The 26,106-nt window shown below is 42.6% G+C and overlaps 1 protein-coding gene across 1 annotated transcript in view; it reads left to right on the top strand.

Moving 5' to 3' along the window:
- Positions 1-26,106, top strand: part of erf (Ets2 repressor factor) — a 158,075-nt gene that overhangs the window by 123,197 nt on the left and 8,772 nt on the right. Inside the window, exons 3-4 of the mRNA XM_085790684.1 lie at positions 11,921-12,155; positions 25,310-25,422. Of these exons, the coding sequence (XP_085646810.1) occupies positions 11,921-12,155; positions 25,310-25,422 (348 nt within the window). The remainder of the gene's footprint in view (positions 1-11,920; positions 12,156-25,309; positions 25,423-26,106) is intronic.

The following is a 26,106-nucleotide window of genomic DNA, read 5'->3' as shown; positions in this document are numbered from 1 at the left end:
TTAAATACAGGGTTCCTACGCAAGTATGGAAAGTATGGAATTTAATTTGATACATTTCCAGGTCTGGAAATGTATGGAAAATGGAAACTATTGTATGGAAATATATTTATCTTAATACTTATCTGGGTTTGGTCTCATCTGAAGTTATTTGGGTTAATTATTTTGTATGTGCTATTATACCTAGCTACAATCTCCAGGAAATTACTTGGTTACATAATGGCATACACATGAAAACAAATGATAAATTGCATACTTTTTTTAAATATTATGCACATCTATTTACGCAAATATCACAAATAATTTGAATTTTTTTACGGAGAAGTCTGGAAATTAGGGTCTGGAAAAACTATGGAATTTGGAAATTTAAAATGTGTAGGAATCCTGTAAATAGTTATATCTTCTGACAGCAATCACTTCTATAGAGTGTTTGGTCTGAAACACGGGTCTGTCAGTCACTCTGCTCTGCTCTGAGCCGAAGAGAAAACTTTCCTTGTATCCTACAACCTTTATTATCCAATGAGGAGAGAGAACGGCATAAAGGGGCAGTCCTCTCTGTGTGTGCAGCCAAGGGATGCGCGTGAATGAATGTGGTGACGTAGGGACGAGGGCGGGGACTGCTAACTCCATCTGCTGACCGGAAGTTAGAGCCAAAACCACCGGATCGCTTACTTCTGCTTTAACGATTTTTAATTTCAACAACCTTTTCCTGATTATTCTCCTCTGCTCATTCAGCTTCTGTTTCAGCAGCAGCTTCTTAAATCCAGAGGTGCATAAGACCACAGCTGTGTGACCCACATTGGAGCGTAATAACTGACTCCTGAATGCACACACACACTCGCAGACACACTCGCGCCAGCCCGTCTTGGTTTAATCACAGCCTCCCTTGGCCGCCTCCAAGGTGCTGCTGCTGCTGCTGCTGCTGCTGCGGAGATCTCCAGGACGCGACAGGTTTCTGTCTGGCGGCCGCCGCTGTGTGACAGATTAGAGCGACTTAGCTCGTCTCGATGCTTGACAGGCTTTAGAGGCTTCGCTTTTTAGCGGTCCAAGGGCTTTAATGCTTTTAATGCTGTGGCAAACAGTCAAAAACCCTCCACTTCTTCTGCAGCGTCTCTTCTCTTAACCCCTCGCTGCACGTCGCCGCTGCAACGCAACCACCACCATCCAAGCGCATCATCATTTTTCACCACCACCAGTACTTCTTTGACTTTTTCTTTCGTCTCTTCTGTTTCCTGAAAGTCTCAGTTCCTCTGTTGAAAACGCTCATTCACGCTCACTTATCTCTCATTTCCCTTTTTTTTTTTTAATTCTCTCTGATTTCTTTCTTTCTCTTTCCATTAAGTTTAGCGCTGCTGCATCACACTGGAAACAACCCGACCGTGCTACTTCTGTTTTTTCAGGAAAAATGCAGTGACGAGTGACGTAGCTTTTACTTTGTGCAACCAAAGAACCCTTAAATCTGAGTATATTATGAATATTCATGGTTGTTTTTTTTTATTATATACATTCAAGTCCACATCTTGGAGCCTCAATATCAATATCAAGCCTTTTCTTTTCCCTTAGACTCAGATTTTTCGTCCCTGGTTGGGAAACGATCATGCAAACACACACGTGAGCACACAGACACACATCCACCAGGTTTTAAATAGATTCCCAGAGTTATTTTTTCTTCTTATTCCGTCTTTGTCTTTGTTTATATCTCCTCCTTTTCCTCCCTGACACTGACACTGACCCTGTCTCCCCCATCCTTCCTCTCCTCTCCTCTCCTGCTCCGTCTGCTCGGCGTCATGTGAGGACGGAGGTGAAAGTTTATGTGCAGCACCTGTGGACGACGGGCCATCGCTGCTTTCACTTTGATTTCTGGCTCCTCGGTTTGTGTTTCTTTCTCTTCCTTTTTTCTTTTTCCTCCTCATCCTCCACCTTTTTACACCTGACTTCCTCCTCTTCCTCTTCCTCCTCCTCTTCCTCCTCCGTCTGCTCCTCCCTGGCTCCTCGAACTCTGAGCTCCATCCTTTAAAGGGTAATTATGAGATCACCTCTAATGAGGAGCAGAGGGTTTTTTAACCAGTAGTTTGAGGCTCAGGAGTTAGATTACCTGTTGCTGTGTGATGATCCCACTATTGTCAGACAGACAGACGGGTACTTAAAAAAAAGAAATCGTGACAAAGAGAAATTAAAAGTTTTGCATTTAAATAGTTTTTTGTTTGTGTTTTACTTTCTGCACACGTCAGCTCTGTTTACGCCCAAACAGAGATTCCCCCGTTTCCTAATCTGTGCCCATTTATTTCCTGCCTTTCTGTGTTGTCCCGATCCTATCGCTGATAATACACAACAACAAAAAAGCGGCCTCTTACCTCTGTGTGCGTTGCTTTTTCTTTTTTCTGTGGTGCCCCCTGGATCATTATTATTACCCTGCATGCAGACAGACACAGACCGACCTTTCCAAAGCGGCTAAATATAGACCCGGGAAAAGAATAGGAGGAAGGGAGGGAAAAATAAACGGGGGGGATAGATGGAACAGCGTGTTAAAGAAACTTTACTGGGGGAGAGAGAGAGTGCAGAAAGAGAAAGAGAGATTGTGTTTAGTCTCAGCGGCTGCAGGCCTCCTGGACAATAACCCCATCGATGGCTATCGGTTATTACCAGCATCGTCCAGCGGCGGTGACGTCAGAGTCGCTGATTGCCGCTGTGTTTCTCTTGGAAGCGAGCGTGCAGGTGGCTCTGGGACTCCACTCAGGCTTTAATAGTAAATGAGTTTTTTCTTTTCTTTTTTTTTCTTCTTAACCCTGTACTCGTCTATATATAGAAGCCAGCGAGGCCTGAAATTGTTCGTTTCACCTCTGACTAACAATCAGAAAGAAATTCTTCCTGTCTGGAGTGGAGCTTGCCAGATAGTGCGAAGGGGAAGGGAAGAAGAGAAGGCCCTTGAGTTCATTTGTCTACACACACACACACACACACACACACTCGCTCTTCAGGTTTCTCACTAACATGCAGACTGTGTGTGTGTGTGTGTGTGTGAGACCCAGAGGCTGATAGCCAGTTAAACGCAGCATTGCATGCAACTGCTTCATTACTAACTGATAACAGGGTTCCTACGCAAGTAATGGAAAAGTATGGAATCTGATTTTATGCATTTCCAGGTCTGGAAAAGTATGGAAAACTGAAACTATTGTATGGAAATATATTCATCTTAATTCTTTTCTGGGTTAATTATCTTGTATGCGCTAGCTACAATCAATTATTTAGTGACATAATGGCATACAAATTCAGAATAATGATAATTAATAAATAATATAAGATGAATTTCACAATTTTTTTTACATGATACACATCTAATTACTCAAATTTGAATTTTTTTTACCGACAAGTCTGGAAAAAGTATTGGATTTTGGAGGACGCCACTTAAAACGATCTGTTACAAAACTTTTGACCAAAGGTTAGGCGAGCGAGCGACCTGGCTCTGATTGGTCGAGGTTGGTTGGATGCAGGAGAGGGAAAAAAAGAAAAATCAAGCTCCACAGGAAGTGGCGACACTCGGTCACACAGAGCCGTTGTTTACACAGCTGGTCGCACCGGTATGAGATAATAATGTACCAGAGCGCCTCAGGTTCAGCTTCACCTGACGGGGCGATAGATTTAGTGATTAATGAGACTCTAACACACACAGAGGCTTCACTTTAACATGGAGTAAAATGTTTTAGAGAGGTTTGTTCAGACTCTATGATGAGGAGGTAACAAGTCACGCCTCCTGCTTCCTTCATATATATTCATGTGTTGGTGACTTGTGTCATAGTTTGGTGGATTAATTGAACCAAAACCATCATAGAGAGGGATTATGCAAGATTTTTAGCAGCTTCAGAGTAATTGTGACGGTTAAATAACTAGTTCCAGGGAGAATGGAGTGTCTCTTGGCTGAAAACCAACCTTGTTAAGATCAGAGCCTCCGTCCGACTCGGTGTCCCAGCTCTCGTCTCCATGGCGACACCGCCACACAAACGTAACGCGCTAACCCGTAACCCGTGATCTCTTGTTGATGACGGATAAGACTACACAGATATACACATGATGGTAACATGGTAGATGATAAATAACCTTATCCACCGCTCCATGGATCGATTTCTCACCGGCTTCGTTGTTGAAAACAGATGCACATGGAGGAGAGGAGGGTTAGAGATTTCTTACTTATTTTGACAAACTCTAGTATTTTATTACATGTGTGCAAAAGAGTGAGAGTCACAAGTCACACAAGTTTGTTTTTGATTCAGCTTTTTCACCAGGATCTTAATCACAACTTAGTTTGTATCGATCGTGGTGAAAAAGCTTCTTCACTTTTTGACCAGTTTGGTTCAACCACTTTTCATTTCAGTGTTGAAAGAGCCATGATTTCTGGATGCATGAAAGATAAGTTAAATAGTTTCATACATTGTTGAATTTTATAGTTGACGGATAAGACTACACAGATATACACATGGTGGCATGGTAGATGATAAATAACCTTATCCACCGCTCCATGGATTGATTTCTCACCGGCTTTGTTGAAAACAAAATGCACATGGAGGAGAGGAGGGTTAGAGACACAGAGGAGGAGACACCAGACCTGGAGAGTTCAGCTTTTAAAATTTAAAAAAGAAGAAGTTTTACAGCTGTTTCCATAGAGACAGATGATTTGCCTCCATTAGGACCTGTGATGCCGATCCAGGAGCTTTTCCACGATGCCCTGTTGCTTCCCTAAGGTCTTTTTTTTGCAAGAACTTCACTGACTTCAACTGATTTCTGAAGGTTAATGCAAAAATAAGGAGTAAAAAAAACTTCTTCTTTTTTTTTTTTTTAAAGGAAACCCCTTCTCCTCTTCTCCTCTGGACCTTTTTACTCCCTTTTGTCACTTTCTCTCTCTGTCTCTTCCTCCCACTCTTCTGTTCCAGTGTCTGTTTTTACTCGTCGCAGTACATTAATCACCAGCTGTAGCAGACGCACACCTCCAACTGGACCCTCAGTCTGTCAGAACGACAACAACACACACCGACACGACACGACTCACACACACACACACACACACAATCAGCTGATCGGTGCCGTTGGACTCTCTGTTCCCGACGGCTGTGTTTGTTTCCACCGAGGTGATGATTCATGATTCATTTCAGAGAGAAAGAGAAAGAGAGAAAGACCCTGGATTGTGAATGAACGGGTGAATCGTCTCTGCTCAGAAACGTTGTCAATGTGCAGCAGTGTTGTTGTAGTTGTTATTATTTTAAGCTTGAATCGACTCGAGTGGAAGTGAAACTTGTGTTTTTTCTGGGATGGGACGGACACACACAGTCGCTCCGGTTAGACACATCACACACACCCTCACTTTTTTTTAAACATTTTTTTATTTCAGGTGGTTGGATCAGAGCCCAAACTTCTACTTCAAACTTCTTTTTGGCGAAGTTTCTGTAATTGAATCATATTTTTGTCTTGTTTGTCGTGACTCGGCCATTTATTTTTAGCTGAGCTCAAAAGCTTTTGTTGCTAGGAGACTGTGCGTCTTAAAGAGAGAGAGAGGTTGGAGCGATGGATGGAGGAAGAAGGAGGAGAAGAAGGAGAGAAAGAAAAGAAAAGCAAGACATGGATGGCACAGTGGTGTTGAGGGGGAGAAAAGGAGGAATCTGTGAAAGCCGAACGACAAAATGAACGAGATATGAGTCAGCAGGGACATCTGCAAACACACACACATGCACACACACACAGACACACACACACACACACACACACACACAGACACACACACATGGCGGTGGGCATGGTTGCTATTTCTGTATTTCTTTGTCTGTGTGCTCTCTCTCTCTCTTTCTCTGTGTGTGTGTGTGTGTGTGTTCACCCACGCATGAACCCACTTACCTCTCCCCACTAACCTGTGTGTTGTGTGTCTGTGTACTTCCTGTGTGTGTGTGTGTGTGTGTGTGTGTGTAATATTAGCTCGCCCACTTTGATTTATATTATAACACACTCCTTCTGTGCATGTGTGTGTGCAAAAAAACGGCGTGTACTGTACACACACAACATACATACAACACAGATGAGTGTTTTTCTGCAGCGTGCACCCCACACACACACACACACACACACACACAGGCAGACACACACAGACACACACACACACAACCCCATTTACACAGCTGTGCGTCGCCGTGTCACAACGCCTAACCTGTCTCCAGCGACAACAGCCTTATTGTCGTGTGCATGAATCATATGTTCGTTCCCTCCATTAGTAATTTGCGTTCAAATGGCCATTATCAACTGTCACAGCCAGCCTGTGTGTGTGTCTGTGTGTCTGTGTGTGTGTGTGTCTGTGTGTGTGTGTGTTGGCTGGATCTCCAAGCACCATAGGAGATCAGATAGCAGCATGTGGTTTATTAGTCACCAGGAGCAAGTCTTGTTTTTTTGGGAGGAGGGGGGGTGGTGGGATATTTTCTTCCTTCTTTTCTTAATATGGCTTTTTGTAAGATGTTTTCATGTTTTGTTTTGGGTTTTTTTTTAGCGTGTGCAAGCTGCCGCCTTCAGAAGAAAAACAAAACACATGCAGTGAGAGGGCTAGTAGCCTGAGAAAGAGACGCCATATTTGCAAATTTGGAGATTAAAGCCGCAGTGTGTAACTTATTTGGCTTTTTATCAGCAAAAATCAAACATGTCTTTCATAAATCCGTATTTCACTGAAGTGGAATCACAGCCGCATCCAAAGTAAAGCTTTCTGGTTCCTTAGAATGAGTTGTTAGAAGTCGTTACAAATACATAAGTGGGCGACGCACCGAACCGAGGCGGCCATGTTGCATCGCCTTTTTTTTTTTTTTACGTCGAGTTGGGCAGCGTGACCGTAGGTAACCACGGAAACTGAGCGGAGCTGTGGGCTCGGCCTGTTAAAACTGTCACCACTGTGTAGTGTGAGGAAGGACGGAGGCACTGGTGTTGCATTCATGTGCAGTCAGGCAGACGGCCGTCTAGTCGGCAAACCAACCGGATGTCATTTTACTCCACCAGAGAAAGACGGTAAAACAATACCACATCACCATGACAACATATTGTCACGCCTATATTGTTTTGCCTCGTGCTGGCGGACCACTTGTTTACATAGACGCTTGTTTATCCTGTTACATGCAGCGTCTGTTGTCTGTCTGACCTCTGCCCGATTTCATGTGAATGCAACATCAAGAATACGTTCAGATATGCAACCGCACCGCTAGATGGGGGGAATTCCTACAGATTATACCTTTAAGCTTCACACAATTTTGTATTTTTGTATTTTAAAAGTTCAGTTTTTCATCTGTTTCTGATCTTAAACATACAGATGCTCATCACATCGATGCACCTGTTTGTACTGCCTCATACTTCCACATGTTCCACAAGTTTTAGGCTCTATAAGTGAAGATGATTTCATGAATTGTCTTTATTTATGGATTAACTTCATACAAAGTCAACAGAAGAAACCTAAACCAGACCATGATTAGCATCTTGGGAGAACTTGCCGTAGTTCTTCTGTACATGTGATCCCAGACTGACTCCATCTTGTTGAGATCAGGACATCTGTTGTTCTTCTTGTCAATTAAAATAGTTATTTTTGACACTGGCTGTAATTTCTCGGGGTCGTTGTCGTGCTGCGGAATAAATGTGTCGACTGATCAGACGCCTCTCGTCTTGGATCGTGTTGCATTATAAGTGGATGAAATCTAAACATCTGAAGCGCCCTAAAACTTTTTGCACAGTACTCTATGTGCATAAATCAATAGCAATAGAAACCCAAATGCAATGTAATTTCACAATGCATTAGGAATGACAGAAACTACAATTACTCTGTCAAACTTCACAGCAGCAGCAGCGACTATGTTGCAACAACGTCGTACATTTTAAAGTTAAAATAAATAGCAGGGTTTGTTAAAATAAAAAATAAATGCATGTCTTTTTTTCCTTTTTGTTTTGGTCTAGTAAGTATTTCCAGACATCTCTCTACCTGGCCACCAGCTGAGATGAACTACTACAGCCAAGAAACACAAGCATGAGTAGTGAAACGCTGCTCATGTTACATCATCCACAACCCTGACACATGTAAATAGATTTAGATTTCAGTTTTTTCTCATGCACTAAACAGAAAATCCAATTTTTTTGTCAGTGCTCGTGCTCGGTCGGTCACTCGCTTGTGTGGAAACGCTGCGTTCTTTCTTAAAGTGAATATCTGTGGCTTCTTCTCATTGGTCTTAAGTTTCCAAATTGTCGTTTGTTGTGGTCACACTTGCCCCACTTTTTCGGTCAGTTGTGCATTTCTCCCACCACCAGTCCTACTACTACTGCTTTTACTTCTACTTCTCCTGCTACTACTACTACTACATCTCCTACTGTTCCCAGCAGCAGGACGACTGTGCATTAATGACATTTGCAGACACAGCTGCACACCTAATGATGGACTTTGGTTTCACCGTGTTCGACGTGGTTACTTTTTCCATGACTCACTTTGACTCCATTTACACCTGCTATTAAAATGCGATCTGTATCTGGATAAGAGGAAACACATGCCTTCTTTTTTTTATTTTATTTTTTTAAAGGCAGGTTGTATAAAAGGCACACAACTTCTTGTTGTTGTTGTTGTCCGGATTCGATCATCGAACATTATCAGGGGGCATTTGTGTGATAGATATCAGCAGAGTCAGCAGGTCCTTTCTCTGTCTTTTTCCTTTTTTTTTTCTTTTTTTTTTTTATTTGGGAAAGAAAGAACCACCCATGTGGGCAGGAATGTCGTGACTCACAGAGGAGTTAGTTAGTTTGTGGTCCGTCCACTCGGCTTCACAAAAGACTCGGAGCGCGATCGGCTTTCAGCAGTTTGTTGTTTCTCTCCTTCTCTAACCCATCCACCGAGAACTGAAAGGAAAGACCAGTTAGAAAGAAAGAAAAGAAAGAAAAAGAAGAAAATCCCTCTCACATTGTTGAAAAGTAAAACATCAGACTGTATAATTTTTTGAATAACCTCACACCTGCCATTGTTTTGTTTGCTTTTAGAAATGACTTTAATCCCAATAAGCGCATAGAGGAGAAGACAATGACGGCGCATTTTACTGTGTAAATGGAAAAAAAAAGTCATAATTGATTTAATCACCATCTGGGCACAATATCCACACACACACACACACACACACAGTTTACTTTACTGGAATTTAGTTGCCAGGTGTGTCCTCCTTTCCTTTCTTCCCAGCTCTTTCTTTTCTTTCTCTCTCTACCTCCTTTGTCTTATCGGTCTTTCATCTTCCTTTCTTGTGTTCGCTCCTTTTTATTCTTTATGTGTCTATGTGTGTGGTTCTTCTGTGCCGTTTCCTATCAGAGCAAAGGAAATACTGAAGAAATAAACAGACTATTGATTGCATGTGTGTGTGTGTGTGTGTGTGTGTGTGTGTGTGTAATGTATATTTGCAGTGCGTTGTGCGTTGTTGTGCGCTTCAGGATTATTATGTAAGATTGTGTCGTGCAGCCTAATGGAACTCGTCGGCCTTGAACGTATCATGTTAACAGTTCACTGCCACCGCTATATAGATATGACACAGGGCTTTATGGAGTGTGGGAAAATGATTGTAACCTTGGTATTTAGGAGTGTGTGTGTCTGTGTGTGTGTGTGTCTGTCTTTTTTTACTGTTACATAAACACACACACACATACAAAATTCAGCATTGTTATATTGTGCCCATATGTTTCCCATCCTCAGCTTTCTCAGCCTGATTGCCAAGACACATCTGGTCCTAATGAGGTGTGTGTGTGTTAGTGTGTGTGTGTGTGTGTGTGTGTGTGTGTGTGTGTGTGTGTGTGTGTGTGTGTGTGTGTGTGTGTGTGTGTGTGTCCCCATGCCTTTGCTATTCAGCCTTTCAGCCTGGCCTTGTGTTGAAGTGGTGTTGAGTCTTTTACTGCCACCCACTGCTTTACAACACAAAGCCTATACTTTTAACTGTTGGATAATCGTGTGTGTGTGTGCGTGTATGTGTGTGTGTGTGTGTGTGTGTGTGTGTGTGTGTGTGTGTGTGTGTGAATAAGCACACTCTCTCTCTCCCTCGTTCTCCGATGGTGGTGGTTATAAAACCGTAGCTTATATTTTGTCTGCTCGTATCTCAAGGCCCGGGTTAATCTGTTGTAGCAGCGCTGATTCTCCAGCTTTGATGCCGATAGCAGCGAAGGTTTTGATATGACTGCGGTCGGTCGGTGGGAAAACAGATTTAAGTTCTGAAATGTCTCATCATCATCGTCACCAGCAGCAGCAGCAGCAGCTTTTCCTGGAACCAGTAGATCCACTTTACAGGCCCAGATCCAGATGTGTTTTTGGATGTTGATGAACATATTTCATCCAGAGTTTCACCCTCCGCTCTGTTCTGTTGCTGTGGCTCCCAGCGACTCAACTACTGTTGTTTCCTCTACACACATGTTCATCTCCAGTACCGAATCCAGTACTTTTTATTGGTGTTAGAGCCATTTTGTATATTACACGTAAGGTGATAAAGAATTTAGATTTGTTAGATTTATTCTGATTTTGTATATTTGAGGTTATAAGAGTGCCTATTAGATAATAACAACTGCTCTCTTCCTATTGGCTGAGACGTGCGTAACGTGATGTGTGCGTACTAAGGTTCAGTTATGACTATGGAGGTGGGAAGAGCACACTAGTTTTTGACCGTGCTAATCGTGCTAATGATTAAGGCCTGATTTTGGATTGCTACACAGTTTTTTATTTTTGTTGTAACTTGAAGAAAGGTTTCAGTAAACCCTCGTGAGAAAGAAGAACTGTGGAGTTTTTGTGGCTAAAGACACGCGTCAACTACATGCTCGCCTCCATAATTTTAGTGTGTTAAAAAAAAAAAGTAAAAAGAGACGGAGCCACACTTACAATTGGTACCAACCAAATTTCCCACCAAAGTACCAAGTATCGATTCACGTTAAGTCAAACGGTTTCACATTTTGGTACCTGAACGCAACTTTACATCACGTGCGTCAGTGAGAGTGGATACAGACTTATTACTTAGTATTAATATACAGCAGGGAAAATAAGTATTGAAGGCATCAATAGACTTGCATGGTGAGCAGCGTAGAGGCCATGGTGGTTAAATGCATTACTCATTTGCAGGTCTCTCTAAATCTCTCTGTCAGTGCTCTTGGACGTCTCTTCTTAGTTTTCTTTTGACTCTGACCTGGTTGTGTCCAGTTTATGGTAAAATGTTGTTCTTTTTAGTTCCAGATTAACGGCACTAAGGGATAAAACGGTGCAGCATCAGTTTCTGAAGGTCTGGAGAAGCCCTCTGCTTCTCCCCATCATGAGACGCCTCTTGTGTGACACCTTGGTGATGAGAAACCTTTTCATAGGCATCAATTTGGACTAAAGCAGCTGATGTTACTTTGCATAGAGGGGACAGGATGACTTTCTAAATACTGACCGACTCCAGCTGCTTTCTTGTCTTTCCTTCTTTACCTTTTTTCTCCTCCTCCTTTTCTTCATCTGTTCAATGTCATTTGTTTCACTTTATTACACATTACTTAATTTATGGACAAAATGTTTGGATTACTTTGTATTTTTACTTTACTTGGGTTGTTGCCGACATCTGGCGAAAATTTCATGTCAATAGCTCGATTAGAAATATATTTTGAGTAAAATGTTGATGCATTCAATACTTATTTTCCCCTCTGTATAAAGGGAACGTTTACATTTAATATTCTCATAAACTATTCGATTTTTTTTTTTGGTGAATGACTAATCGGCCGGAAAACATAAAATATTCTTAAAGGCTGAGGAGTTGTGATGTTGTTGAAATAAATATTCAAAATTTAGAAGTTTTGACTTCCCAGGAACCAAGTATCGGTACCGCATCAGTTTAAATGTTTAAGGTAGCCATCCCTAATCTCTCTCTCTCCCTCTCTCCTCCTTCAGGGTTTGCCTTCCCCGAGTGGGCCTACAAGCCCGAGTCGAGCCCGGGCTCCAGGCAGATCCAGCTGTGGCACTTCATCCTGGAGCTGCTGAGGAAGGAGGAGTACCACGACGTCATCGCCTGGCAGGGAGACTACGGAGAGTTCGTCATCAAGGACCCGGACGAGGTGGCCCGGCTGTGGGGGGCCAGGAAGTGTAAACCACAGATGAACTACGACAAGCTCAGCCGAGCTCTGAGGTGAGGAAGAGGAGGAGGAGGAGGAGGGTTGTTAAAGGGATAGTTCAACATTTTGGCAAATTGGCCCATTGCCATAATCCCTATAGTCATAGCAGTAGGTTCGTTACCTTTAATTGTCGGTGCAAGCTATTTTTAGAACGGCGGAGCAGAGCCGTGAGCTGTTCAGAGCTACGCTACGGAGGCTCATTATGCGATTTCTTGGTTTCCCTCATCAAACTCATCAAATACAAAATCCAACAACTCCACAACGCTCTGGTGGACAAGTTGTGAGCTGCACATTCACCACGCTATGAGATAATAACACAACGTTACCACACAGAGTTGTTTTAGAGGGAAATACAGAGACTGTTGATGGAAAAACTGTCCCTGAAGGCAACGCGCATCAGCGGTTTTGCATGAATTTCCCTCTAAAACAACTCTGTCTGGTAACGTTGTGTTATTATCTCATAGCGTGGTGAATGTGCAGGTCACAACCAAGGGGGCAGTTGTCGGTCTGAGAAGTGAAGCTCACTTCCGCGTTCAAAAAGCTGCAATCCCCTGGGCTGTCGCTGGGGGCTGGCTCCAGAAGGGAGCAACTCCAATTGAGCCCCATGTTAAAATAGCCGATTTTACAGCTTTAAAAAACATATTTACAGCCTGGTACATTTTATTTTTTTGGTCTCAACCGACACACTCTGAGGGGGGTGAACTTTTTTTAAACTCTACCGTTTTACTATTATTAGGTTTAAAGTTCTGGCCAATTAGGGCGCAGAACCGTTGAGTGACAGGTCTGGAGACCGCTGCTACGAGGCCAGTGGGCGGGCTTTCGGCCGGCCAACGGCCGCACCGCTCCAAATATGGCAAGTAGAATCCAACATGGCGCGGTTCAAACCCCCGTAGTAGCGGCACAAAACAGACTCCCCCAAACCAATGGGTGACGTCACGGGTGCTACGTCCATTCTTTTTACAGTCTATGGTCACAACTTGTCCACGAAAGCGTTTTGGGATTGTGTATTTGATGAGTTTGATGAGGGAAACCAAGAAATCCCATTAGCCCCCGTAGCATAGCCCTGAGCAGCCTGCCGCTCCGCTCCTCCGTTCTTAAAATAGCTTGCACCGACAATTAAAGGTAACGAACCTACTGCTATGACTATAGCGATTATGGCAATGGGCCAATTTGCCAAAATGTTCAACTATCCCTTTAAGGGTGATGAACACCTCCACGGAGAAAAGCCCGTATTATATGTTTCATATTCATGAGAGCGTACGGGTCAGAGCGACATCAGTCTGTGCAGCCTGTGTGTCAACAAACAGAAGCAACAGGCAACACAAACACAACTATTTCACCATCTACCTGCTCCTTAAACATGTTGTGATTTGTGATTTGAGGAACAGGTAAGAAGAATATCACTGAATGCAGATATTTCAACCAAAAAAAACAAAAATACAGTTTAGACACAGGTCCAAACAGTTAGAAAAGGCTGCGACCCAGTTTGGAGGCTTATTTCACTCAGGATTTTTTAAAATCATACCTTAAAGTCAGAGTCTGTAGGTTGGTTCGATGCAAAAACATCCACAGTCGACCAAAGTGCTGCACGGAAAGTCAAATAAAAGATATAACAGCTCAAAAAGGCATACAATTAAATTAATTAAAAGACATACAACTGGCTCAGGGAAACGTCCCGACTACAGTACTCATAGATGATGATGATGATGCAGGATTTCTATTGCGTAAGTCGATATTTAGTTTTTTAAGAGAAATCCTACAGACTCTACTACTGCACATGGACCGTCCTTGTCCACAGCTGCAAGAAAAAGTGAACTTCAAACACTATTTTCCCTTTTTTTTGGACTTGAAGAAGTTCCTTTCACTATAATATTTGTTTTCTAGTCTGTATGTTACATGTGTGGAGCTGCAGCATCTGCATCCATGTGTGTGTCCTGCAGTACGACCGTGGATCTTCCCCTCAGCTCTGTGTGAAGACATTAGTCATTAGTCTCTCCCCTGTGTTTACCAGTCTGTAATAAAATGCTCCAAAATATATATATAGATATCATATAAGTCCTGACTCTACTGTGCTGCCTCCTGATTTAAACCCACGACAGAACCAGAGCCACAAAATCCAGGTTGGATAAACACTTGATATGATATATTAACACCAACGACAAACACTGTGGGTTTTCTTCGCCCTCTGCTCGGTCTCACAGGTATTATCTGTGCTTATCTGTAAGGCAGCGCTGCCATCCCAGCTTCACATCCAGGTCACGTGTTTGTTCCCTCCTTTTTTCTTTCTTTTTTTTTTAATACGTCTCAACATCATCAGAGGAGTCCGATCGTGGCAAAGAGCCCAGATGGGTTCGATCTAGGGATGCAAACAATTAATCGACTATCGATTAATTGTCGATAAGAATTTAATCGATTAAATTAAATTACTTGCAATTAATCGTTCCTTTTCAATGGGAGTTTTACTGTGAAATGTAAACAAGCAAAGCCGACATAATGTAGCAGATCTCTGTGTAAACGTGTGCAGCGCTGCGCACTGCAGCACACAAGGGAGAGAGGGAGAGGAGGTGAAAAGAGACAACACTGTTACCTGTTGTAGCTATACGGGACTCAGGCTGTACCATCGCTAACACACAGACGACCGGTGAGTAACGAGTCAAAAAGCCGCCGACACGGAGCTGCCTGAGGAGTTGTAGGCTAATGCAGCCTGAACGCAGCTCAAACCGACCCGGTGCCTCAGCACGGCGGACAAGCTTTGATAAACACACCGGATCCGCGCTGGTTTACAGTATCCTACCGTAGTTTAGCCGGTCGCTACCGGAGCTTAATTTAAAAAAAAAAAAAGAAAAGAAAAAAAAAGCGCTCGTTGCGGTGCCGCGGAGAACAGCGCGTGTGTCCAAGCTGTGTTGGTTTATGTAACTTGAGGGGACAAATGAACCACATGTTTATTGTCATGCATTGCTGACCTGGGCATTGTTTCTCAATAAATTAGAAAACCCTTTCCTATCATTCCCCTTTTCCCTGCATGGTTGAAGGAGACTGGCTCGCATCCACGCTCCCACTCCCTCCTGCGCCGACATGTCACATAAACCAGTACGGGTGTGTGGACACAATATTGTTGTCAGCGCGACAGCGCCTCATCACCGCTGGTGTTAAAAGGCTCCGTTCTTTCTGCAGTCAGGTTAAAGTGCACATCCGCTGTGTTGGTAAACAAATAATCCCTCTATATCAACGGAGGCAGCCGTGCTTGAGCAGCTTGGGTTGGAGGTGGTGTGAGTGCGGGCCAGCGGGGGACAGGGGGGGGGGGGGGGATTCGGGCTTCAGCACGGTACGGAACAACTGGCCCGTGTGAGTGCGTCCTTATTTGTGGCCGCTGCAGCGCCACACGGGCTTTACCTTTCAGCAATCAAGCGCTGTTTTCGTCTTTGTTAATAACAATAACAGCAACAGCTGTCGGCAGCTGAGATTGCTGTGCCGTCACCATAGAAACGCAAGACGCATTACGGCTCATTCGCAAAATACCTTTCAATGGAAACACCCGCAAATGGCAATTGCACTTTTTCGAAGTTTCAGAAATATCGCTTTTATTTTGCGAAAATCTGTAATGGAAACGCAGCTCTCTCACCTCATCTCATCTCATTATGATAGGACTTCAACCTCAGAGCTCTCTGTCCCAAATAACGTGCTACTTAAACATTTTCATTGTGCTGTGCTCTTAAAATAAATTAACAAATACTAGTGTAAGGTCCATAAGGAATTTTCCCCTTAAATTTAGGTTCTCAGGAAAATCGCCGCTTATCAATTAATCGATCATCGATCGATAAGGTCTATCAACTATCGATTAATGAATTACTCGATAATTTGCATCCCTAGTTCGATCTTAAAGGGATAGTTAACCCAAAATTCAAATTTCACTCATTATCATTATCTACTCACCCTCATGTCGACTATAAGAGCTGTGAGAAGTTTCAGAGTCCTCCGTGGCTTCTCTGAGTTACGGGGGGGTCCGCGCAGCAGTATTTGTCCATATAATGGTTGTCAATGGATACCAACTTTCTTCGTCCAAAAAGACACACCAAAAAACATTCAAAATCACGCGAGATTTGCACTGACAGCAGCAGTGAACCGAGACACTGGGAGCTTCCGCTACAAACAAGCTTAAAATATAGACTTCTTTCGGAACAATTTCTCATGTCGGGGCTTCAATATAAGAGGGACATTATATACGAGCAGCATGGAGGTATTTGGATGTTTTTTGGTGTGTCTTTTTGTTACAAAGACAGTTGGTATCCATTGACAACCATTATATGGACATGCACTGCTACGCCGAGACCCCCCGCTGTAACTCAGAGAAGGCACGGAGGACTCTGAAACTTCTCATAGCCCTTAGTCGACAACATGAGGGTGAGTAGATGATGAGTGAAATTTGAATTTTGGGTGAACTATCCCTTTTAAGATTCAGGAACTAGAATCCTGTTTGTGTTGAACTGCAGGTGAACCGCGTGTGTCAACGACACGACACAACACAAAACTGTTCGTTCCGATTCACAGACGCCTGGTGGAAGCAAATACCTGGAATTCCTAATTGACCTCTGGCTAAGCCCCGCCCCCATTCGGTGACAGTTGCTATGGCAACAGCTGTCACAGTAGGAGACATTTCACAGGAGGCAATTGATGGTTTTTGGAGACAGAAAGATTAAATATCACTCTCCCGAAGTCACCAAAACTTCACTTAACTTTACTGCTACGGCTGTCGGTTGCCGCGAAACGCCGATAGTGACGGGCTAACTTCTGTTAGCCTGTCTATGGAGTTTTACATTATACGTTAGCATTAAGCTAGCGGACTTTATGCTTAGTTGTGATGCTGGCTAACATCTAAACATCTCTGACAATATGTTGCCTCAAATACGTTGTTGACTTAACTTAGAACAGATGTAGACATCCTTGTTCATTTTATCCACGTTTAGTTGGTGTAGTGGTCTACTGCATAACTTTATCCAGAGCAGACACTTCTCTCGGTTGAGATGTGGCTTGGGAAAAGGTAAAAAAAAATCCACCCCGTCGCCCCCAGCCTCTCAGGATACCTAGTGTCAGAGTTGCATGTACCCCATGCACACCGTTTGACCATTTTAAACTTAAAATGTCAAGAAAAAACATATAAAAACGAATGAAAACTGACTAACTGCAATGCATTTCAATGGACGTGGAAGCAGAGAATGTCCGAGTGTATTGGGCTAGCTATGCGCACTGTGATTGGCTCATCGCGTTTGGGGGCGGGGCTTAGCCATAGGTCAATTGTAATTAACCGCGTTTCTGCTGACATCATCTTACGTTTTAGACTCCACACACCGCTGCTGCTGCTGATGTTGTGTTGTTGTGGTGTGGTTGTGTGTGTGTGTGTGTGTGTGTGTGTAGCGCTGCCTGGGCTGCGTGCGTGCAGAGACTTCCAGCACGACGGGCGGATTTAGAAACGCACACCTCCACCCTCCGCGGAGCACATGTGGGATGCTGCGAGGGTTTTATTTAGCTGCCAGTCTGTTCTCTCATCAGCATGTACACACACACACACACACACACACACACACATCTACACATACACAAACACACACACACAAGAACGCACATGCACACACAGCTAGTCATCGGTGTCGCCTCCTGTGTTGTAGGTTGGTGTGGGTTATAGTTTGCCATGGCGATGAAGAGATGACGACTCGCGCCGCCTCATCACCACCACACACACACACACACACCCACATGCACACACACATGCACGCACACACACACACACACAGACACACATATACTTAACACCTTGGTATATGTCAGCCCTCCTCCAGCCCATCTGTGTCTTGTTTTGTTGCCTAAACCGATTTTTGTTTTCAACACTCGGACTGGAATAAAACTGAACACTTTGAACGTTTATGCACATTGACGCATTGATTTTGCAGTATTGATTATTTATTTGTCGGTTTAACTCAGTCGAATATGCATCAGCAGCAGTTATGTGCGACATGGATGTGTTTTAAAGGGATAGTTCAACATTTTTGGCAAAGTGGCCCATTGCCATAATAATCCCTATAGTCATAGCAGTAGGTTCGTTACCTTTAATAATTGTCGGTGCAAGCTGTTTTTAGAACGGCGGAGCAGAGCCGTGAGCTGCTCAGAGCTACGCTACGGAGGCTCATTATGGGATTTCTTGGTTTCCCCTCATCAAACTCATCAAATACACAATCCAACAACTCCACAACGCTCTGGTGGACAAGTTGTGAGCTGCACATTCACCACGCTATGAGATAATAACACAACGTTACCACACAGAGTTGTTTTAGAGGGAAATTCATGCAAAACCAGCTGATGCACGTTGCCTTCAGGGACAGTTTTTCATCAACAGTCTCTGTATTTCCCTCTAAAACAACTCTGTGTGGTAACGTTGTGTTATTATCTCATAGCGTGGTGAATGTGCAGCTCACAACTTGTCCACCAGAGCGTTGTGGAGTTGTTGGATTGTGTATTTGATGAGTTTGATGAGGGAAACCAAGAAATCCCATTCACCTCCTCCCATTAGTGTAGCTCTGAGCAGCTCACGGCTCTGCTCCGCCGTTCTAAAAACAGCTTGCACCGACAATTAAAGGTAACAAACCTACTGCTATGACTATAGGGATTAATGGGCAATGGGCCAATTTGACAAAAATGTTGAATTACTATCCCTTTAAAAACCAGACCATGTTTGCAAAGATGCTGAGACAGAAGCCTTTTTTTTTTTTTTTAGTTTTTAGCATCCAAACTTTATTGTGAACGTCTCTTTACTGTGGTTTTGTTTTTTATTTTTTCCTCTGAAGCTTTTATTGCAGCGAGGGGCCGTTAACGAAGTATGAAGTCTCTTTGGAGGAAACTTGTGTCTCCGTTAGATGTGAAGTCTTTTGATTGATGCTTCTTCTCGGCGTCTTTGAAGTGAGTGAGGGAGCGTGTGTGTGTGTGTCGGTCGTCGGTGCACATGTGTGCTCATTCATGCATATAAAGTACGTGTGTGTGTCTGTGTGTGTGTGTGTGTGTGTGTTCAGTACACAGAGGTTTGAGTCTGTACAGTCAAAGTCCTTTCTAGTTTATTTGAAGAAAGTTCAAATGGTCTTCAAAGAGCTGGAGGCCACGAGGAAGCCTAGGCCCGGTGTGTGTGTCTGTGTGTGTGCGTGTGTGTGTGTGACTGTCCCATATTGACTCACTTGCTGTTTGAACGTGTGTGTGTGTGTGTTTTCGTTTCACATGTATGTGCGTGGCCTTTTCCTTCCACACGCCTGTGAACATCATGTCCCTTCAGTTTTACCTGCATCTAAAAGATGACGCCCACTCACTATGTATCCTGGATTATCTGTGTGTGTGTGTGTGTGTGTGTGTGTGTGTGTGTGTGTGTGTGTGTGTGTGTGTGTGTGTGTGTGTGTGTGTGTGTGTGTGTGTGTGTGTGTGTGTGTGTGTGTGTGTGTGTGTGTGTGTGTGTGTGTGTGTGTGTGTGTGTGTGTGTGTGTGTGTGTGTGTGTGTGTGTGTGTGTGTGTGTGTCTGTGTGTGCATGTGTGTGTGCGTTTCATGCCTGATTGATTATACTTATTAATTTCTACCTCCACTAACTTCTCGAGTCCTGAACCTCAGAGGGAAATAATTTCCTTTTCCTTTTTCCTTTTTTTTTTTTACAGCAGCTCTCAGACCTTCGGTTAATTTCACTGCTCATGAAGGTTTTAGATGTAATAAAGTGAAAAAAAGAAAAGCTTTGGTAGAAGAAAAAGCCAAGCACCTCTTACAGGGTAGGAGTTAAAGGGATAGTTCAACATTTTGGCAAATTGGCCCATTGCCATTATAATCCCTATAGTCATAGCAGTAGGTTTGTTACCTTTAATAATTGTCGGTGCAAGCTATTTTTAGAACGGCGGAGCAGAGCCGTGAGCTGCTCAGAGCTACGCTACGGAGGCTCATTATGGGATTTCTTGGTTTCCCTCATCAAACTCTTTATCAAATACACAATCCAACAACTCCACAACGCTCTGGTGGACAAGTTGTGAGCTGCACATTCACCACGCTATGAGATAATAACACAACGTTACCACACAGAGTTGTTTTAGAGGTTTTTCATCAAGCAGTCTCTGTATTTCCCTCTAAAACAACTCTGTCTGGTAACGTTGTGTTATTATCTCATAGATTTCTTGGTTTCACCTCATCGAACTCATCAAATACACAATCCAACAACTCCACAACGCTCTGGTGGACAAGTTGTGAGCTGCACATTCACCACGCTATGAGATAATAACACAACGTTACCAGACAGAGTTGTTTTAGAGGGAAATACATGCAAAACCAGCTGATGCGCGTTGCCTTCAGGGACAGTTTTTCATCAAGCAGTCTCTGTATTTCCCTCTAAAACAACTCTGTCATGTTTGATCTCGGCCACACGCCTGTAAAGTTTCACGACCGTGTCTCGCTCAGTTTTGTGACAGACAGACAGACGCATCAACAGCTGCTTTAAAAACCTCAGAAACCACACACACTGTGTCTGTGATGATGACACACACACAAACTCAGACTCACAACTTGTTAGCAACACCTAACCTAACCGTGGCTGCTAATAATAGATCATTAAAAAGTTATTTTTCTGCAGACGTAACTGAACAATTAATCGCTGTAACTTAAAATATTAAAGAGGAAGTTCAGATGTGACCTCACAAAACATACATTTTCACTGTAACCTTAAGAATTCATGCACAAATTATGACAAAATTAAACGAATATATCAAGCAGGATTGAGTAAAGTGATGCTGTTTTATATCTAAAGGGTCAAAGTTTCACCTCAGGTTACCGGGCTCGTTAACAGGCTATAAAGCTGTTATCTTTGGTTTCAAATACCACAGGTCACAGGGTTTAACTTCTTATTTTGTTTTTCTTGAGTTAAGTTTTTTTGTTTCACACTGTTTGTTCTTTGTTTTTATTAATTATTATTGAAGAAGAATATACAAAAGATAAATACACGCGTCATATACACAGTTTTCTTCTGTTTCACTCCCTCCCCACATAGCGTAGTGCAAACAGACACAACAGGCACTCGGTGGTGGTAACAATGCATAATAATGCATCTTTATTGATCATTCTTATCTGCAAAAGCACCTTGTAACCATGTAAAGAAAGGTCGGTGCTTTATAAATAAAGTTAATTACTGTTATAATTATTGTATGAATGTTCTGTCCATTCATTATTGGAAGAAATCGTGACTGTTACTTCCTGTGCAACTGAGAAAACAGATAATTGTAGTGATTAGTGATTTCCTGCACATGCTCTGCCCGTGTTGTACGTGCTGCACACCTGCACGCCTCCTCCTGTGTGTGTGTGTGTGTGTTGGTGTGTGTGCTTGTACTGCATGTGATGGTGTGGGTGTGTGTAGTAGAAGAGCTCCTTCACTCATTGAGTCATTTAGGGGTTGGATCATCATCTCCTCCTGGTTCACACACACACTCTTTTCTCTTGCATTGTTCTCCATTGTACCAAACCCCAGTGACTCACACACACAGTTCACATTCAGCTTTGTCACTGTGACTAACGTTTTAGATCCGTCATTTATAAAAACCTTTTAACCGCCACTAACGCTCCGACCGACCTTTAGGGATTTTAATATTTACACTCGGACTTCTTTGTTTTGTGGTCACTGTTTTATATTTTCCTGCATCATTTTGAAACAGGAACTCTGTAGGATTTCCACCTTAACTCTGCTCCATGTGTCCCTTGTCTCCAGCTCCAGAGTCCTAGTTCTGGTTAAATCAATGACTTGTAACTAGTTACAGGGAGAATGGAGGCTCTCTGCGACACCGCCACATAAACGTAACGCGCCCCGTAACCCCTAATCTCTTGTTGATGACAGATAAGACTACACACATATACACATTAGGGGTGTCACGATTCTCGATTTTTTTTCTTTTTCTTACAGCACAGAGGCCTATGTCATTTTCAGACTAGTCTAGTCTACGATCATTGGTTTTATTCATCAAATTTTGTACAGTAAATCTTATTTCAAAGTATGGGCTACATTTAAGTGATGCAATTTCCATAATGGAAAGTCTCTTTGACTTCGATGATCGAGACCATGACGTAATTTCGATCGATTTCGATAAAAAATCGAAATCGTGACACCCCTAATACACATGGTAACATGGTAGATGATAAATAACCTTATCCACCGCTCCATGGATTGATTTCTCACCGGCTTCATTGCAAAAAAAAAAAAAAAATGCACATGGAGGAGAGGAGGGTTAGAGACACAGACCCGGATAGTTCCCGCTTTGAAGCTAAAGGTTAAATATTATTTAGCAAATAGTTGCTAGAATTAGTTTTATTAACAGAAAGCAGATTTTAATACAGGATTATTAGTTAGTTAGTTTAACCGTTAATTAATCGCTCACAGTGATTCAACACTGCTGTATTTACTGTAGAAGTTTCGCCTGCACCCTGTCATACATGCAGCTCATAATAGCTCTTATAATTCTAAGAGTATAAATCCTGTGTAGAGATCAACAGATCGATGGACAGCCAGGGCTGCTGGTTTTTCCTGGAGAGCCGGGTACAAACAAACTCCTTTTTATTCAACAGAATCAGTGTTTTTCTGCAGAGATTCATCGGCCGAGCTCCTCTGTGCTCGTCTCTACTGGGAACGAGGCGGATGATGGTGATGATGATGAGGATGAATAACGTATTGCATTTCCCAGAATGAAGTGGCTGCTCACACATTGAATGAGAGACACTGATGTAGAAGTGTTTTTTTTGTGTGTGTGTGAGGAAATATGAATGTGGTTCGAGGTCCTGAGGCGATCGGTGAGTCACCAGGAGCCATTTTATCATCTCTTCAGATAGATGAGCTGTCAGCGGCCGTTCTCTGGCTGTTCAGCCCCCTCCACATCTCTGTGTGCTGACGGTGACTAATGCACTCGTACTAATGGAGCCGTCTGGGTACGGCTCAAACTCAGAGCGGCTGCCTCACTTCCTTAAGTAATCACAGCCCAGTGTGCGTGTGTGTGTGTGTGTGTGTGTGTGTGTGTGTGTGCGTGTGTGTGGATCGGATCGAACTGAACTGTGTGTTGAACGTTGTGCAGTGCACGGCGTGTTAAAGGACGATTCCAGGCGAATTCAACTCATTTTAGGTCTAAAAGAAGGAATCTGAAGGTTTTCAGTTTAATCGCTCCTGTTTTGCGGTAGTTGCGTCTGTCCCCGCATCGCCACGGCAACGATGAATGGGAGTGGATGTAAGTTCCGCTGTTTAGGCTGTTTACATCCCTCAAAGCCACAGACAGCGTCAGATGGAGACTCAAACATGCACCCAGAAGTTTATTCACTTCAAGCAAGTCGACATGTTTGTAAAACTAGATCTAATTCAAAGTCTGGCGGAGTCGAGACCCAAGTTGACGCTCGGTGTGTTCAGGTGCAGTGGGAAAGCTATCGTTTGTGTCATAAACACAGGAATATCAACTCTTGACTTGCTTCAAGTTAAAAAAAAACTTCTCGGCGCATCTTTGAGTAGCCATCTGACGCTGTCTGTGGAAAAAAATGTACACTTGAAGCAAGTCAAGAGTTGATATTCCTGTGTTTATGACACAAACGGTAGCTCCTACTGCACCTGAACACACCAGCACTGCAACTTCGGGCTCGCGCGAGACTTTGAATTAGATCTAGTTCTACAAACATGTCGGCTTGCTTGAAGTAAATAAACTTCTGGGTGCATGTTTGAGTCTCCATCTGACGCTGTCTGTGGCTTTGAGGGATGGAAACAGCCTAAGCAGCAGAACTTCAATCCGCTCCCATTCATTGCTGCCGTGGCGACGCGGGGACAGACACAACTACCTCAAAACAGGAGACATTAAACTGTAAATCTTCAGATTCCTTCTTTTAGACCTAAAATGATAGGAACATACACCCCAGAGTAGAATTTGCCTGGAATTGTCCTTTAAGTTGTGTGCTGCTGCTGACTAGAGATGCACAGAGCCGGAGCCGCGCTGTTGATTCTGGAGTTTCACTTTGCAGAACGCTCATAAAAGGTTCAGCATCACTTAATGATTGTTTATTTATTCATTTATAAACAAGTTATATTGATGCAGAAACACTAATGACGGTCCCTCCAGAAAAATAGGATTTTATTTTCAATTATTTGTGGGGAATTTTGCTGAAATTGCACAAAACGCTGCTTTCCCACTAAGCTACTACGACTTTCTAATGACTTTGTATGATAAACAATCATCTGATATCACAGAGAGTAGTGGGAATATTCAAGTTCTCATCGTGTTTCATTTAAAAAGTTAATAAACATGGCTTCAAACTCACAAAACATTCAGGTTCAGGTTACTTTATTGGACCCGTAGGTGGATTGGTTTTGCAGTCAGATGATGACATCCTTTTAATAACATCTACACAAAACACAAAACACTATGAAATGAAATTCCTAAGTCAAAGTTCTGTAGCTTTACAAAATAAAGAATAAGATAAGAAAAAAAGAGAAGATTAATAAAACATTTCATTTCATAGGCGCCTTTGAATTCTAGCACTCAAGGACACTGTACACTGAATACGCTACAACTTCTGTATAAAAAAACCATGCAAGCCCAGAATATTTTTGCACATTGCAAATTTTGCAGCGTGTTCGACTTATAATATATAATATGTTGGCTACGGCTAATTGAGTGTTGAATTATTCGCTGCATAGTCGTGTTTTTCTGGAGGGAGTGTAATGAGCTACAACCAGAAACAAGCCTTTTTATTCGCTCATTCATAAATATCCATGGGTTTTACACGTGAATGTGGTCGTTTATTATGATAATTTGACGTGTTGGTAACTTAACAAATATGTGATGAAGCAGCAGGTATAGTAGATGATGGAGAAAACGGAGGAATTACTCCAGTCCACACCCAGACTTTTTATTCTAGGGGAAAAAAGGAAAAATCAACTGGAAAAATATTGAGATTGAGAATAAGTGTATTACTATTCACCCACTGGTTTCACACTTTTTAAATGTTCAGCCAAGAACAGCCAGAGCTTCACCACATGTTGCCACCGATGTGCTGCGAATCTGAATAAAGGAATAACACTGACACTAACAGGCACTCTTTTTCTCTTTCTTTCTTTCTTTCTCTTTGCCTTTACTTCTTTTTTTCCAGATATTACTACAACAAGAGGATTCTCCACAAAACCAAAGGGAAGAGATTCACCTACAAGTTCAACTTCAACAAACTGGTGCTGGTCAACTACCCGTTCATCGACATGGGCTCTGGTACGGAGACACAAAACACACACACACACACACACACACACACATCTTTCTTTCCCTCCAGCGCCATGGCAACATGACAACCACCTCACTAGCGCTGCCTTTTAATTATTTAATCGACTATTTTATCAATCACAGCACTTTGTTTGACTCTCTGACGTGGTCGATGAAAGACCGTCTCTAAGCAAACGGCTTCTTCTTCGTCTTTATGAGAGAATTAATTAAAGGAAAAAGATATATTAAAAAAAAGGCTGCGGCTGTTAATGAACAGACAACACGATGAAAAATTAAAAAATAATAAAAACGATCACAAAAATAACACCAGTTAAAACAATAAGACTCATAATGAAGGGATTTGTGCTCGTCCTCCCAACGTCACAGGCCGAAGATTTGAATTGATCGTGCTGTTTTATCGATAAAAATCCACTTTTCCAGGCTTAAAAATAGATGTAAAATAATATTTAATTAGTTTTATTGCATGTTGAGGTGGTTTGATAGAAGTCACAGTCGCGTTCATTGATAATTAATTGACTTATTTTCGTACAGATTTCTCTAAAAGACTTAAATATTATTATTATTATTCACACGGAGCTGTGATAGTTTATAAAAAAACACTTAACCAGGAGTTATATGATTTCTAAAAGCAGAAACGGTTGTCGTCGGAGTCAGAGAAGGTCTGACGTGTTT

This window comes from Trachurus japonicus, chromosome 11, assembly GCF_045865225.1.
Source record: "Trachurus japonicus isolate A0001 chromosome 11, Traja_1.0".
NCBI classification, from domain to species: domain Eukaryota; kingdom Metazoa; phylum Chordata; class Actinopteri; order Carangiformes; family Carangidae; genus Trachurus; species Trachurus japonicus.
The sequence above is the reverse complement of the archived record's forward strand: the minus strand, read 5'-3'. Positions and strand labels throughout refer to the sequence as shown.